This window comes from Drosophila kikkawai, chromosome 2L (genome assembly GCF_030179895.1).
Source record: "Drosophila kikkawai strain 14028-0561.14 chromosome 2L, DkikHiC1v2, whole genome shotgun sequence".
Classification (NCBI taxonomy): domain Eukaryota; kingdom Metazoa; phylum Arthropoda; class Insecta; order Diptera; family Drosophilidae; genus Drosophila; species Drosophila kikkawai.
In genome coordinates, this window is record NC_091728.1 from 11099642 (window position 1) to 11112876 (window position 13235).

The 13235-nt window shown below is 49.4% G+C and overlaps 3 protein-coding genes across 3 annotated transcripts in view; 1 reads left to right on the top strand and 2 right to left on the bottom strand.

The window, feature by feature from the left end:
- Nucleotides 1-16: 16 nt before the first annotated feature.
- On the bottom strand, nucleotides 17-3301 carry Nepl4 (Neprilysin-like 4). Its single transcript, XM_017178461.3, has 2 exons — nucleotides 617-3301; nucleotides 17-531 (listed from the first exon to the last, which is right to left on the bottom strand). The coding sequence occupies exon 1, from the start codon at nucleotides 3057-3059 to the stop codon at nucleotides 1023-1025; it is 2037 nt and encodes a 678-aa protein (XP_017033950.1). The 5' UTR covers nucleotides 3060-3301; the 3' UTR covers nucleotides 17-531; nucleotides 617-1022.
- A 3280-nt stretch (nucleotides 3302-6581) lies between these two features.
- On the top strand, nucleotides 6582-10145 carry slam (slow as molasses). Its single transcript, XM_017178462.2, has 2 exons — nucleotides 6582-8288; nucleotides 8352-10145. The coding sequence occupies exons 1-2, from the start codon at nucleotides 6582-6584 to the stop codon at nucleotides 10143-10145; spliced, it is 3501 nt and encodes a 1166-aa protein (XP_017033951.1).
- A 751-nt stretch (nucleotides 10146-10896) lies between these two features.
- Nucleotides 10897-13235, bottom strand: part of DIP-epsilon (Dpr-interacting protein epsilon) — a 35453-nt gene continuing 33114 nt past the window's right edge. The window contains exons 8-9 of the mRNA XM_017178374.3: nucleotides 12255-12413; nucleotides 10897-12176 (exon numbers count right to left, since the gene is read on the bottom strand). Coding sequence (XP_017033863.1) covers nucleotides 11995-12176; nucleotides 12255-12413 — 341 coding nt within the window. The 3' untranslated portion in view covers nucleotides 10897-11994. The remainder of the gene's footprint in view (nucleotides 12177-12254; nucleotides 12414-13235) is intronic.

Sequence of the window (13235 nt, forward strand, 5' to 3'; positions counted from 1 at the left end):
GAGAATATATGTATAATCAAGGTTCAAAGTTATAATGCTTTTTATTAAATGAATATTTTTTGGTTTGGTTTTTTCTATTTATACTAATACTAAGGGATAAATGGACCGCTTGTTGCTGGATCACTATCATGCGTTGACCTATAAAAAATCACCATCTATGTTTAATTCATTGCCTTATGTACTATATGTTCCTGCGAATACAACAATTGTTCTTCATCAGCGAATCGCTTTAATTCTGGGATTCTGTCGCGAGGCAAAGGCAGACTGACAGACATCCATTCATCAGAGATGGCCCACGACTTGGATTTGACCCCTGCTTGTCACGCGGCTCACGTGCAGCGTTCCCGGCTGGTAGTTAACGGTCTATTAATGCGGTTGCCAGGTGAAAGCCCGGGCGCCAGCCACGCGCCTCCCACCCATGCGGCGTATGAGTAATACGCGCAACGACCTTCAACAAGTTGCCTAGTTGACGGGGCCCAACTTGACTCGGATTCGAATGCTGTGCTCTGTATTTGGTTTCTGTTTCTCTTTCTGTTTTGACACACACACACAGATGAGGAGCGACAGGAAGCGTACTAATTAGCAAATAAATAAAAACACGCTGGGAAATACGCACCGTGGGCAAACAGGGACACGTATACCTGTATCCCTGTATCTGTGCTCGACTCTTGCCGTGCCACGGAAGCTAGCAAATTTTTGTGTGTGTCGATGCAGGACGACTGAAAGGTTTTGCTGCTGCCTGCAGTTTCGCACGTCGTCTCGGCCGGGCTTGAGTCCTACAAGGACCCACCGGGTAGGGGCATCTTGTGGTCCGCACTCTGCGCCGATTTTTCGGTCGCTCACGTAGGGCACGTAATTGAAAATTAACTTGTCTGCCTTGTCGGCACTGACTGGGAGTCTGTCCGCCGCATACGAAAGCAGAAGGGAAGCGTTCTCAGTTTCTAAACATGGAAATTTATTCACAATACTTGGGGGTTTCTAATTAAAGCTATACACCAACTAAGAGAAGGGGTCTCCTTGCGCTACCAGAAGGGACACTGCTCCGCGGAGTTCATCCCCGTTCCGCTCTGGCACCCGAACACCTCGGCGAACTTCGGCACCTGGCTGAGGGCATAGTTGAGCCGCTGGCTGCCCGTGTCATGGTATATGTCGCCCTCGTCGCCGCAGAAAAAGTGCGCAAACTGCAGGAAGTAGAGGCGCCCGTCATCCGGATTGTCCATCCAGTCGCCTCCGTAGGTGTGCAGCGCCAGCCGGGATCCACTGACGTCCGCGGCGCGCTCGTTCAGCATCACGGCGCTGTCATTGAGGCATCTCACTGCGTCCGTATAGCGCGGCACCAGAACGAGCTGGTCGCTAAAGTTACTCATGTGACCCCACGCATCGTAGTCGACCAGGTCCGTGTCGAGGGCGTGCATCATCTCGTGGCCAAGGGTGTTGGCCAGGTCCCCGTAGAGCAGCGCCGGCCAGAAGTCGGCGTGGAAGAAGGGCAGCCGGACGTAGGAGTACGGCACAAATATGATGTCGCCCAGGCAGTAGAAGTACGGCGTGGCGTCTATGTTGTCGGGAAACTCGGGCTGGTGCATATTGAAACTGTACCAGATGGCGCGCTCCGTCTGGTTCTTGGTGCCCTCCAGATCAGAGACGACCGAGTAGTAGAAGAGCAGGCTGTTCAGGTGATTCTCGTAGAAGTCGTGGCCCACGATCCACCGGCGATCGACCTCCCAGTAGAACTGTTCGGACACATTGGGCGGCAAGTTGCCCACGTTGATGCGCATGAAGTGCACTTTGGCCTTCAACGACGACACCAGCTCCTGGCTTAGGTTCAATGGATTGTTGTCCAAGTTCAGCTCCAGCTGGCCTTGCAGCTGCTCGAACACTCGGTGGATGACGAGCTCATCGGCTCTTCGACGGTGGGCGTAGAATCTGTGCTCGTAGACGTAGTTCATCGGCAGGTAGAGGGAGCGGCGCATGTGGCGGATGCAGCGAAGAGACAGCGACTTACTACCCGGACTCCATTCGGCCAGCGGGTTGTGCGGCAGGCTCACGAGATGGCTAAGAAACCTCGCCAAGCTGTAGCGGTTGAGCAGCAGATTGTCGGCTTGATTGAGATACTCCACCAGGCGCTTGATGGCCGCCAGGTCGTCCACTTGGAAGGCTTGATTGCCTCCCACCGTTCTGTTCAGCTGCTTTCTTAAGATCCGGCCCCACTCCACACCGGGCACTTCCGCTTGAATCTCCTCCAGACTGCGATTGGTAAAGCTGTCGTCGGGTATCTTAGACCTCTCCAGGCTGGTTAAGTTTTGCTCCAAGAGTCTGAACTGTTCCCGGAGCTGCTCGTAAGGTGGCCAAGCTCCGTCGGACAGGCCGTGGCGACTCAGCGCATCGTAGATGTCGGGGGTGAGATTCAGACTGAGGTGGTGGTTGTGCGGCAACAGGAAGAGCATGTGGTGTGTGGCGTTGTGCCATCTAACCTCCAGTAGCACAAAATGGCCGTGGTAGCCGTACTGGCCCAGGACAGCCAGCAGCTCCGACCAGTGCGTAGTCTTCAGGGACTCGGGTAGCTTGTGGTCCAGCAGCTCCAGGTAGCGGGACAGGTGGGGCTTGTCCAGAGCAAGGCAATCCTGAAAGTGGGTTGCCAGCTTCCTGAACATGGGAAATTCGAAATAGCTGGAATTGTGCCGCAGCTCAGCGAAGAGCTCCGCGTAATTTTCGTTGATCTGGGCCTCGCTCATAGTGGTGGCAGTGGCATCGCTCCCGTGCTTTTCTCGCCACTTTCCGCAGGCATAGGCGTAGAAGTCGTCACAAGGCTGCTTCTCGTTGTCCACGTAGCTCAGTAGCCGCTCGATGTGTTGCTGGTTGACTCCCGGACTGCAGCTGTTGTGGTACGGACAACTACGGTTTAGATGTGTTGTGTACGGAGCACTGTAGACGTGGTTGGCACTGGCCAGGAATAGAAAGAGTGTCCACAGCCTTGAGGCCATTTTTCTAGAATTTATTATCTTCAGACTGGCTGATTTGGATTTATCACACTTCTGGTGGGAACTTTCAGCTGATTTCATATGCTGACTAAGGCGCGTTGGCGTTCCTTGATTTTGATTTGATGCTTTCTTTGCTGCATAGATGCAAACATGTCCGACGAGAAGGAAACGCTTCTGTTTTAATCAATTCAACACGACGGCGACTGATTCTTGGTTTATTTCGAGCGAATGTTGCGCGATTGCCGCTTGCTTAAATACAACTAAAAACTCGTTTCACGCGGTTTCGATTTTATGTAGATTCCGTATTCGCATTTTCACTCTCCCTGCTGCTGGCTATACGAAATACTTACCCACACAGGAGCGAGCTTCTTGCAGCTCGGCTCTTTTTTCGCTTGGTTAGCTTATCAGCGTTTTAAATACGTCTTTTCGTTTGGTGTGACGAGGTTAGATAAGCACACTGGAAAAAATTGGAGAAGACTCTGAAAATGGTCATTACTTGAAAACTTCTATGGGGAATTTGGTTAGAATTTTGTATGTCAATGCTAAAAATTATGTCTTAATGTATGTATCTGGATCGCTTAAATAGTTTAGTCTTCGAATTTAATATTGTATACCATTGGTTCCTAAGTTAATTATAAACTCTTCTTAAAATTTATTTAATAATAACAATCATTTACAAAATAATGTATAATAAATTAACTATAATCTGATACAAGCCTAAGATCACTAAGACCGGATGTGGCAATAATATTAATACTTTCCTTGGTAGTACAAAACAAATGCTTTTAAACATCTGTCAGTGTATGGTGGATGACACTCAACTCAATACTATTATTAATTGTATTAATTCGAATTTTAGTTATTAGTTAAGATCGCCGCTCTGAAGGCGCCTGATAAGAGCTTCGAATTAATAAATGACGCAATTGAAACTGCAATTCATGATTCCGATTAACCTTAAGCACGAGACAAGCTCTGCCTCGGAACCACCACCCAGTGCCCCGTCTATAATATATAGTATGTTCCCATTTATGTTCGTGTTCAGATAATGCTCTAACCATGCTTTTGCGATCTCTCGGTCTCCGGATGGGGGGCTTGTCAAAGGTGCTTTGGGTTCTTTAATCGAATACAATTGAATCGTTATTTTGTGTGCCTCTCTCTAGAGTCTAATTATATTTCTTATTTTTCTGAACCTGCGTTGTTTCCCCTAAGTATATTCCTTAGGTTAAATTTCACTTATATGTGAAATCTCGCTTAAGCTTCGCCGGAATAAACACAGAATATTTCATATTCATTGCGAATCTTTTTTGTGATTATACACATCAGCGGCTCCTAATCAGCGAAGTTCAATCCCTCGTTTAATATTAAATGAATGCGTTTTAATTAATTTGCAATTTGGCATAAAGAAGGAGACACTCTTTTATTTATCCATTAGCGGCACACTAAAAATGCCGCAATATTAATTAATTAATCGATTTAAAACACACGTTGCTTTAACTGGCGAAAATACCTTGCTATATAAATCAGGGAGACGTCCCGCGAATTTATGCAAATTTATTGAAAATGCTTTAAATGTGTTTATGCGTTGGCAACGCCAAAGAACGCGACCTGGGTGCCATGTGTATCAAAGAGAAAATCATGCGATAATTATTTATATTAAAAATTTCACTTTTTCGGCACATAACTCATTAAATGCCATATAGACAAAAGGCCGCGTCAGTTCGGCCAAAGCGGTATGCCGTATAAAGCGAAATATGCAATTTAATTTATTAATATATTAAAAGAGCGGCAAACGGCAAACGAAAATTAATCTGCGCATCCCGTGCCATCCCGCAGCCGGGGCCAAAGGGATTCGAGAAGAATGCGAGTCGTTAACGGGTCAATGGCAACACAACACTTCCGCAGCTTGGAGCCTCTGGTAGCTGGTCGTTGGTAGTTGGTAGCTGGAAGCTGGAAGTGGCGGCACAGCTCGCTTCACTGCATCGCCGCCAGAGATGGCGCCTCGTTGGAGCACCCAATTCATATTTCAAGCACGCTTCGCGGGGCGGTTCGACATCGCTTCTGGAGTCTTATCGATGCTATCAGAGCGAATTCTTTGCGTCACGCTGATCACGGTCAAGCGGATGAGGAATTTCTCATCCCGGAGGAAAGTTAATGTACGAAGTGGCCCTTGTTGAAATTTATGCATGACTCAAAAGTACAGAAATCCTTTTAATAGTATGTTCCGAATAATCCGTAATTAATTCGATTTTAATACATCCCCAAATGGGGATAATCTCATGAATTGTTTACCAGGTATCTCATTTTCGATGCCCAGCACTTAATCGCTGTTACTTCTCCCCATTTTCTTTGGCATTAAAAGTATATCTGCGGTTCGTTTCCACTCCACAGTATCCGCAGTCCACGGACTGCTCTTACTTTTAAAAGCCAGAGACAGAGGAAAAACTCTCGCACATCGCTCTTCAGTTTTTCAGTCCACTCTCAAGTTACTCGCACTCGAAGTAATTCAATTCAATTTCCGACGTCTCTGCGCCGCACAAACGACGATATTAAAGTTATTGAAAGCACAGGCCAAACAAATAAACGACGGAGTGTTGGGGAAAAATTGTGGGAAACCTTTTACTTTCTCGCCCATTGAGTCCCATTGAGTCCTACTTGGTGAATTTGTTGTCTAGACAAAGTCGCTGCCATGCATGAAAATATGCCACGTGGCTATTAGCAAATTGAAACAGTCTATTTAAAGGCCCGACTATGTCACTGATGATACAATAACGAGGCATTTCCTTTCACAGCAGTCATCTTGGCATGTGGGACCCCATCAGACCTCTTTTGGCACCTGAGCTCTCTCTCCCAATCTCTGTTCATTCGAATTTACTGCTTTCAAAGTGATTTGCATAAGGTGGTAAATGGCAAACAAAGTTCAGTTGGCATAACGTGCGACATCCTCCTCCAGGTTTGGCTTGAACCGTTCCCCTTCCCAAGTCACAAGATGCAGAAATTTCAGTGTGTGATTTTTATTGTGACTGCAACTCGCTTGGGTCTTGTTAGTATTCCCATTTTCGGGCGAGATTTTTACGCTTGGTATGCAATGATGCTGGGGTCTAGGCATTCCCAGTTGCCGCACACGAGGTGTTAATTGGAATTGGGATTTAATAGCCTTCTTGACAGCTGCCGTCCGTGCATCTTTATTTTCCTTTTCTGCTGAGGAGGAATAGATTCGCCCTGCATTTCACTTTAAGGCCATAAATAATTTGCAATTTCAGCAACTGATCAGGTCAACTGGGCTTGGACTTTCCTGGAAGGTTCGCGAAGGCAATTAAATTACTGTTACCGCGGGAAATCCATTAGGTTGGCAGCTGTGACAGTGGGGCTTACCTGATCGGTGATCAGCGGATCAACGCGAATCGGAGGTAGCGGGATAACCGTCATTTAATCCGCGCCTAGATTTCAACTTAGGGAAAAGGCATCTCTCTACCTGTTACCAGCGCTCGCTAGATGCTAGCTTTTACCTGCGATTACTATAAGAACTGTAGCTCGGCATCAGAAGGGCACAGTTACAAACTGCAACGTCTAACGTGAACATCAAATCCAAAAGCGAAAATCATTATGGTTCTGAGCAATTCTACACCAAACAACAAGCACAGCGAGATGATCGTGGACACGGCGGCCATGAATAGCGAGGATCTCAGCGAGCTGCTGCAGCTGAATGCGGAAATCGAGGAGCGTCGTCGATCCAGCCATTACGGAGACGCTGGCAATGCCTGCGGTCTACTCCGGGCCACCATGACCCGGGAGGAGCTATTCGAGATCTCCTCGCTAGATGACGACCGCTTTCTTACGGCCCTGGAGCATCAGAACTCGTATGTGACGCCTGGCCGTGTTCAGGTCACGGACCTGGACCTGTCCAGCATTGAGAATCTTATGAAGTATTTTGACGAGGAGGTGCCAGTCACACCCACCAAGAGCCTGGAGGCCTCCAAGATGGCCGCCTGCTCGGGAAAAGTGGCCAGCGCCATTGCCAAGCTCGGCATCCAGTCGGAACCGGTAACTCCACCCAAGCCGAAGCTGAGTGGCAAGCAGAAGATCAGCGAACTGAAGCAGAAGTACGAGCAGCAGCCTGAGATGCACACCCCACGTGGCGCCTCCAGGGCACCTGGAAAGACCACAGCAACGCTGCCCATGAAGGTAAAGGAAATGGCCCAGCTATTCAACTCGAAGATTAGCCAGGTGATGCGCCGTGCCGAAGAGCCACAGTACGTCCAGCTCCAGAACGAGTTGTCGCCGGAGGCAAAGCCCCAGCCCCAATCTCACCTCAAGACGGAGACCTCGAACAGTGGCCCCTGCCTGGTGGCCGAGGAGGTATTCCGCGAGCTAAGCGTGAAAGACAAGGCACTGTTGTTCAACAAATTCGTGGGCGACATGGCGGCCAAGCATCCCAAGTTTAATGCCCATGCCGCGGGTCTCAAGGCGAAGGTGAAGAAGCAGATGGCTCGTGGCGAGGTAGTGGCGGAGCAGCAGGCCAGTGTCAAGCACTTGGCGCAGGAACTGGAGGCCAAGTGCGTTCTAGAACAGGGTTCGCCACCGCGCCCCGGGGGACATTCGCCATCCAAACCGACTGAGAGCAAGCCGGAGACACCCATCTCCGAACTGCATGTGAGTACGCTTACGGTGATCCTGAAGCCGAGTCCGGAAGGCAGGGTGCCGCGTCCTCGCACCCGTCGTTGCCTGGAACCTAACAGCGACAGTCAAGTCCGAGAAACATCCCAGAAGCGGAATCTGGACGCCATTCGCAGATCTCTGCCCACAGAGGCCTATGCCCCACCGAAAAAGATCCGGCGCACCCGCCAGGAACGCAGCGGAAGCGAGAGCCAAATGTTTTTTCAAAACGAGCAACTGGAAACCCTGTTCTACAGCTGGCTCAGCACGGAGAACGGCGTGCAGTTCGATATCACTAGTGTGTCGAATAGCCTGCAGCCCATTGAGATAGCCACCGAGGAAGAGCAGCCGCTGCCTGAGACGAGCGCCGCTTCCATGGGCGATAGCACCCAGAAGACCGCCGTGGAGCAACTACTAGAGGAGGCCATAGCCAAATTGGAGCTAGAGCACAAGGCCAAGGAGGACGAAAATGTCGAGGAGAAGGAGGTGGACACGGCCCAGGCACAGATAGTCAAGACCACTCCGCGCCGGGTGAAGCGACAGGCTCCGCCAGTTCCTGCTCCCCGACCAAGCTTGAGTCAAACCCAGTCCAGTGCTTCCAGCTGCAAGCAATCCGAAGCTGAAGAGAGCGAATCCGGGTTGTCAACACTGCCAAAGGTAAGTCTAAAGAGAGGTGGATTGAAAGAATGTGTATTAACCAATCCCTTTTCCTCCCTCCAGATAACCAGCGACGAATCTCAGCCGGAAACTCCCAAGGAAAGCCAAGAGCAGACTCACTTCGATTTTGCCAAGCCCCAGCGTCCTCCTCGCAAGAAGAAGATGCGCCGCACCCTGACCTGGAAGAAGGAGAACTCCATTGTGGAGGCCACAGCGAATGCAATCACTTCTACCGATTCCGATTCGGATTACAAGCCACCTACCTCAGCACCCAGCAAGAAGAAGATGGAGGCAGCCTCCACTCTGCCCGAACAGAGCTACATAGAGCTGGACAAGTCACTGATGCGCCACGTGAACTCTCCTCGGAAGATCAAGTCGGCCTACACCCTGACCGTGATGTCCTCTCCGTCGCCGAATGCCGACAGTGATCAGTCCCCCGCCCATACTCCAAGGCAGTCACTGGCTCAGCCCCTGCGGGACAGCTTTATAGACCAGGGCTTCGAAACGTGCTCAAACGATCCGATGGACAGCAGCCCAATGCGACGATCCTCCTTTGGCAACAGTGGCTCGAAACCCTCCTGTTTCTCGACGCCCGTCAAGGGCCGCACCGGCTCTAGTCCGGCCCAACAGCAACTGTTCAGTCCCATTCCTAACCAGGAGAGACCGCGACGCAGCTCCGTGGCAATGCAGGTGATTCGTGAGGACCAGCCACTCGATCTGGAGGGCATTTCCACAACTCCCTCCACGCCCTGCAGCGAGCGCGAGTTCTTTGCCAATGCTCCTACCGTTGATATTAACTCCTCTCAGGATGAGATGCCGGCTGCGAAAACACAATCGATGTTCTGGATCTCTGCCGGCGACTTCACCGTATCCCTGGAGATATTCTACAACAGCCCCGAGCGCCTACGCCTTCTGTATGAGATATTCACCCAGAAGAGCTGGGAGACACGGGACCTGGCCTTCGGCATCGACGGGCACAAGTTCATCCGAGGCGGAGGAAGCTCGTGCTCGGCCCGGCAGTCATTACCGGATCGTCCTCCCAGCGTCCAGGGCTGCTCCCACTATTGGTTCGCCAGCGGAGACTTGGCCGTGCCGTTCAGCGGCAAGCTGATGACAGGCGAAAAGGTGGAGAAGCTATTCGCCTTCCTCGACTCTGAAAAATCGGACTTGCGCTTCGGAGTGGATCACATCGAGTTCAGCAGCGTTCCTGAGTTCTGGCCCACCACCCAGAAGTATTCCATCGAGAGCAGCTACAGCATGCTGGTGGGTCTGCAGACTGGCGCCAGCAATGGCCTGGAAGGACGCAGCAAGTACTCCTGGCCCAACAACAGCGGCAACGCCAATCAGACCATAAAGACCAGCGACCTGGACCAGACGGAGTTCGAGTCTGACAGCTTCAGCAACAACAGCGGAAGGCTGTCCTTCTCGCCCGACATGTTCTCTCTGGACTACGAGGCAGTGCCCCTGGACGAGCTGTTTGCCAAGTCGGATCCAGGTGCCGCTTCCTCTGCTCCTGTCATGTCCGTGCCCCAGATGATGCAGACGCTGAAGCAGCAGCAAAGCAAACTCCGGAGCGTAGAGCAAAGGATCCGCAGCTACGAGAAGCCCGCCAATCTGGCGGACGGCTCGTTGGAGCACTGCCGCAACACGCCGGAGTATGTCCACAAGCTGCGCTCCATCATTCGGGCCATCGACAATATTGGACGCGACGATGGCTTCCGCGCCTGTTCGATGGAGCAGCTTGAGAGCTTCATGTACTTCCTCAGCGAGTATGCGGACATTTGCCTGGCCAACTGCAGCGAGCACATGGACAAGATACTCGACACTCTGCTGGATCGTCGGGCCGTGGAGGTTTAAAATGGTTCCTTTAGAATAAGTTCCTCTATTTCATAAGTTTCTAGACACCAACATTTAATGTTTTTAAGATTTAAATAATACAAATAAATAACTAAAACGAAACACAACGATTTATTCACTGGTGGAAGCATACTTTCGGGAGAGGTTGATATTCGCCATATCATAGATTTAGGCTGACTCAACCAAGTCGAGTTGTTCCCAGGGATAGAGAACTCGCTAAGACGCCACTTGAATCCTGATGCCCTCCCAAAGCTCTTCGGCATGTCTGGGCTTTGTTTTCGCTGTGCACACGCCACGTAGGAGTCCAAGAGCATCAGGGTTTTTTAGAAAAAATAAATGTTTGTTCTTTTTCCCCCGCCAAGAAAATACGAATGTCTCCTGCACTCCAGGCACTCCCTGACCAGCCGGGAGCAAGGATATTTGTGCAGTTTGCAGGAGTCGAGAAGGAGGCGCGCCCTCGGCTCAATAACAATTTCACGTGCTCCGCCAAGTGCTGCGCCAACACAGGATCAAATAAAAATAGAAACTCGTTGCACTCGACAGTAGGGCAGGATAAGCATTTATGCGTTCCTTGGTCACTTGTTAGCCCAGTGATTCGAGTGGAATTGTTATTGATATGTGGAGCGTCATCTGCCGGGATTGGCTGTGCATATTATCCACCTACCTACCTTCCTGAGGAACCCTGATTCCGGGAATAAAAAGACATATTGATGTGTAAGAAGCAATCCAAATAGATATTTTATTTGTGTCGCTGGCTGCTTGCTGGCTTGCTCCGTTCGGGGACAAATTTCTTTAAATGTACATTATCACTCTTATCGTTTAGAAACACAAACTAAGGCCTATGATATATGTATTTAAATATATTTTTGTATATGTATAGTTTAGAACGTACTTATGTTGGCCGCTGGCTCACTTGGTTCAAATAAACTGATATATAATTAAAACCCACTCGAACTCGCCAACTTACATAGGTGTTTATCAACAGTATTCGTATTCCGTGTTTGCTCTCATCTCTTTATTAATTGGCTTTTGATTAATACCGTCTCGCGTGCCTGTTATATGGGATCCTTATTAATTTTTCTTTGAGTTCCTATATCATAAATTGCTTCCTGCCTACCCTCGCACAAGTGGGCAATCGCTGAGACGCCTATAACGAGTACATAATTTACAATTGTATTTGGTTTCATTCATGCGTATGCTTTTTTATTTACAGTTTGTGAGTGTGTTTATCCTGTGCTTTGTATTTTAACAATTTGGCAACATTTGAAATGTATATTTATTTCCCTTTTTTTGCAATTAAATTAATTTATGTTTCGACTAACTAACCAGAATGTGTGTGTGTGTGTTTACGACTGACTAAAATCATATGTTGCTCTCTGCTTTGGCACCGCACTGGGCATACCCTTACCAGGATGATAATATTGCATCGAGAATGCGACTAAAGTGGCGAAAAGATGGGAATCATGCATCTAAACTGCATTCATGGGAATGGGTAAGCCCCGTTCATACCTCGCGATAGGGTGTGTCGTCTGGTCGACCTGGGAATGAGTCAGCTCGGTTAATTAATTTACTGCCTTTGTTTGGCCAACACATTTTTGAATAACGCCCGCACGCAGTGGGCTATTGCACGAAATAAAATCCAATATTTATGTGTAGCAAACGGTAAACCAAAGCATGACTTCGTTAGCGCAACCATTTGCTTAATTAAGTACATATTTTTTATGGTTTATCATCCGCTCCGCTGCAGTTCCTGTTTTCGGCTTTTCGGGTGCGTTCACTTTTAATTTCGATTTGTTTTTAATGGCACTTTATTAATACGATTTCTATGTGTGTCCGCAGTCGCAGTCCTCTAAACCCGCCAGTGCGTTCCCAGCAGTGCACAGAGCGCAAGGAGCCAGCCGGGCGCCAGGAGGAGGGGCCGGCTCCCACTGCCCTTGTCCTTGGACCAGTCATAGCCCTTGGGACTGCTGCCCGTCAGCTTCTGCTCCGACTTGCCAATGTCGTTCAGGTTCGATTGATATTTGTTGCCCGCTGTAAGTGATGAAGCAAAAGCGGCGGCACGGTCAATTAGTTTGCCAGCAGAGGCTGCAGTTCGATGTTACTACTCACATTTGTCAATCACAATCACCGAATTTGTTGGACCATCGCCGCCGATGCCATTTAGCGGGGTGTTGTGGTAGCCGTCCAGCGTGTTTGCCGTTGTCGTCGTTGTTGTGCGCCGCAGCGTTGTGGTTGTGGGCGGCGGTTGTGTGGTCGGCGGACTTGACACTGCGGGGCATAGATTTTGATATGGATCAGTATGTGTGTATATACCTCAGAGAGTGAGTGTGTGTATATATCAGTGAGTGGATGCATTCGCAGCGAACAATCGCGGCTCCATTTACCGGCTAACCACAAGCCACAGCTCTCATATATGTACAAAAGCCCACCGCCAGCTCGATATCTGCGATAACTGCTATTTTCTGCCTTTCCACCCAATTGTCTTCTCTTTTCTGGCCACGTAAATCCAGCCTTCTCATCCGCCCCCTTCCTTTCGATTTCAATTTCTTGGCCTCTTCCCCAGAGCTTCTACGACTTCTTCTTGGCTGGCTGGCTGGCTGGCTGGCTGGCTGGCTGGCCTCTCTTGGCATTAAATTCGACAATTTGTTGAGGAAATTTATGGGTCCTGGCACTTGGCCTTGCCTTGGCTGGGAATCCCGAAACCCGGCACCTCCCAGATTCCAGCTTCCCAGCTTCGGTACGTTCGTATCTTCCCCTGACCACTCAATAAAATTGTCACAGGTTCATTGTTCGCATTGTTGGCGCTGTTCCCCCACTATTATCAGCGGCCATTGTTACCTTTAATTGGTAGAGCGACACCCACTTCCGTAAGGGCTCTTGCCATTGTTGTGCCACCGGCAGCCAAATAAAAAGCGTGTACATATAAATTAACTTGTCGCCTTTTCACATTGGCCATTCTTGGTGGCCATGGCCATTTATTGGCGCCAACGCCAACGAGCGGATATTTTATATTGTTTTATGAACTTTTGTGAACGAAATCGGGGCTGCCAGGCAAGACTATAAATGGCCAGGCCATTGACTGGGGAGTGA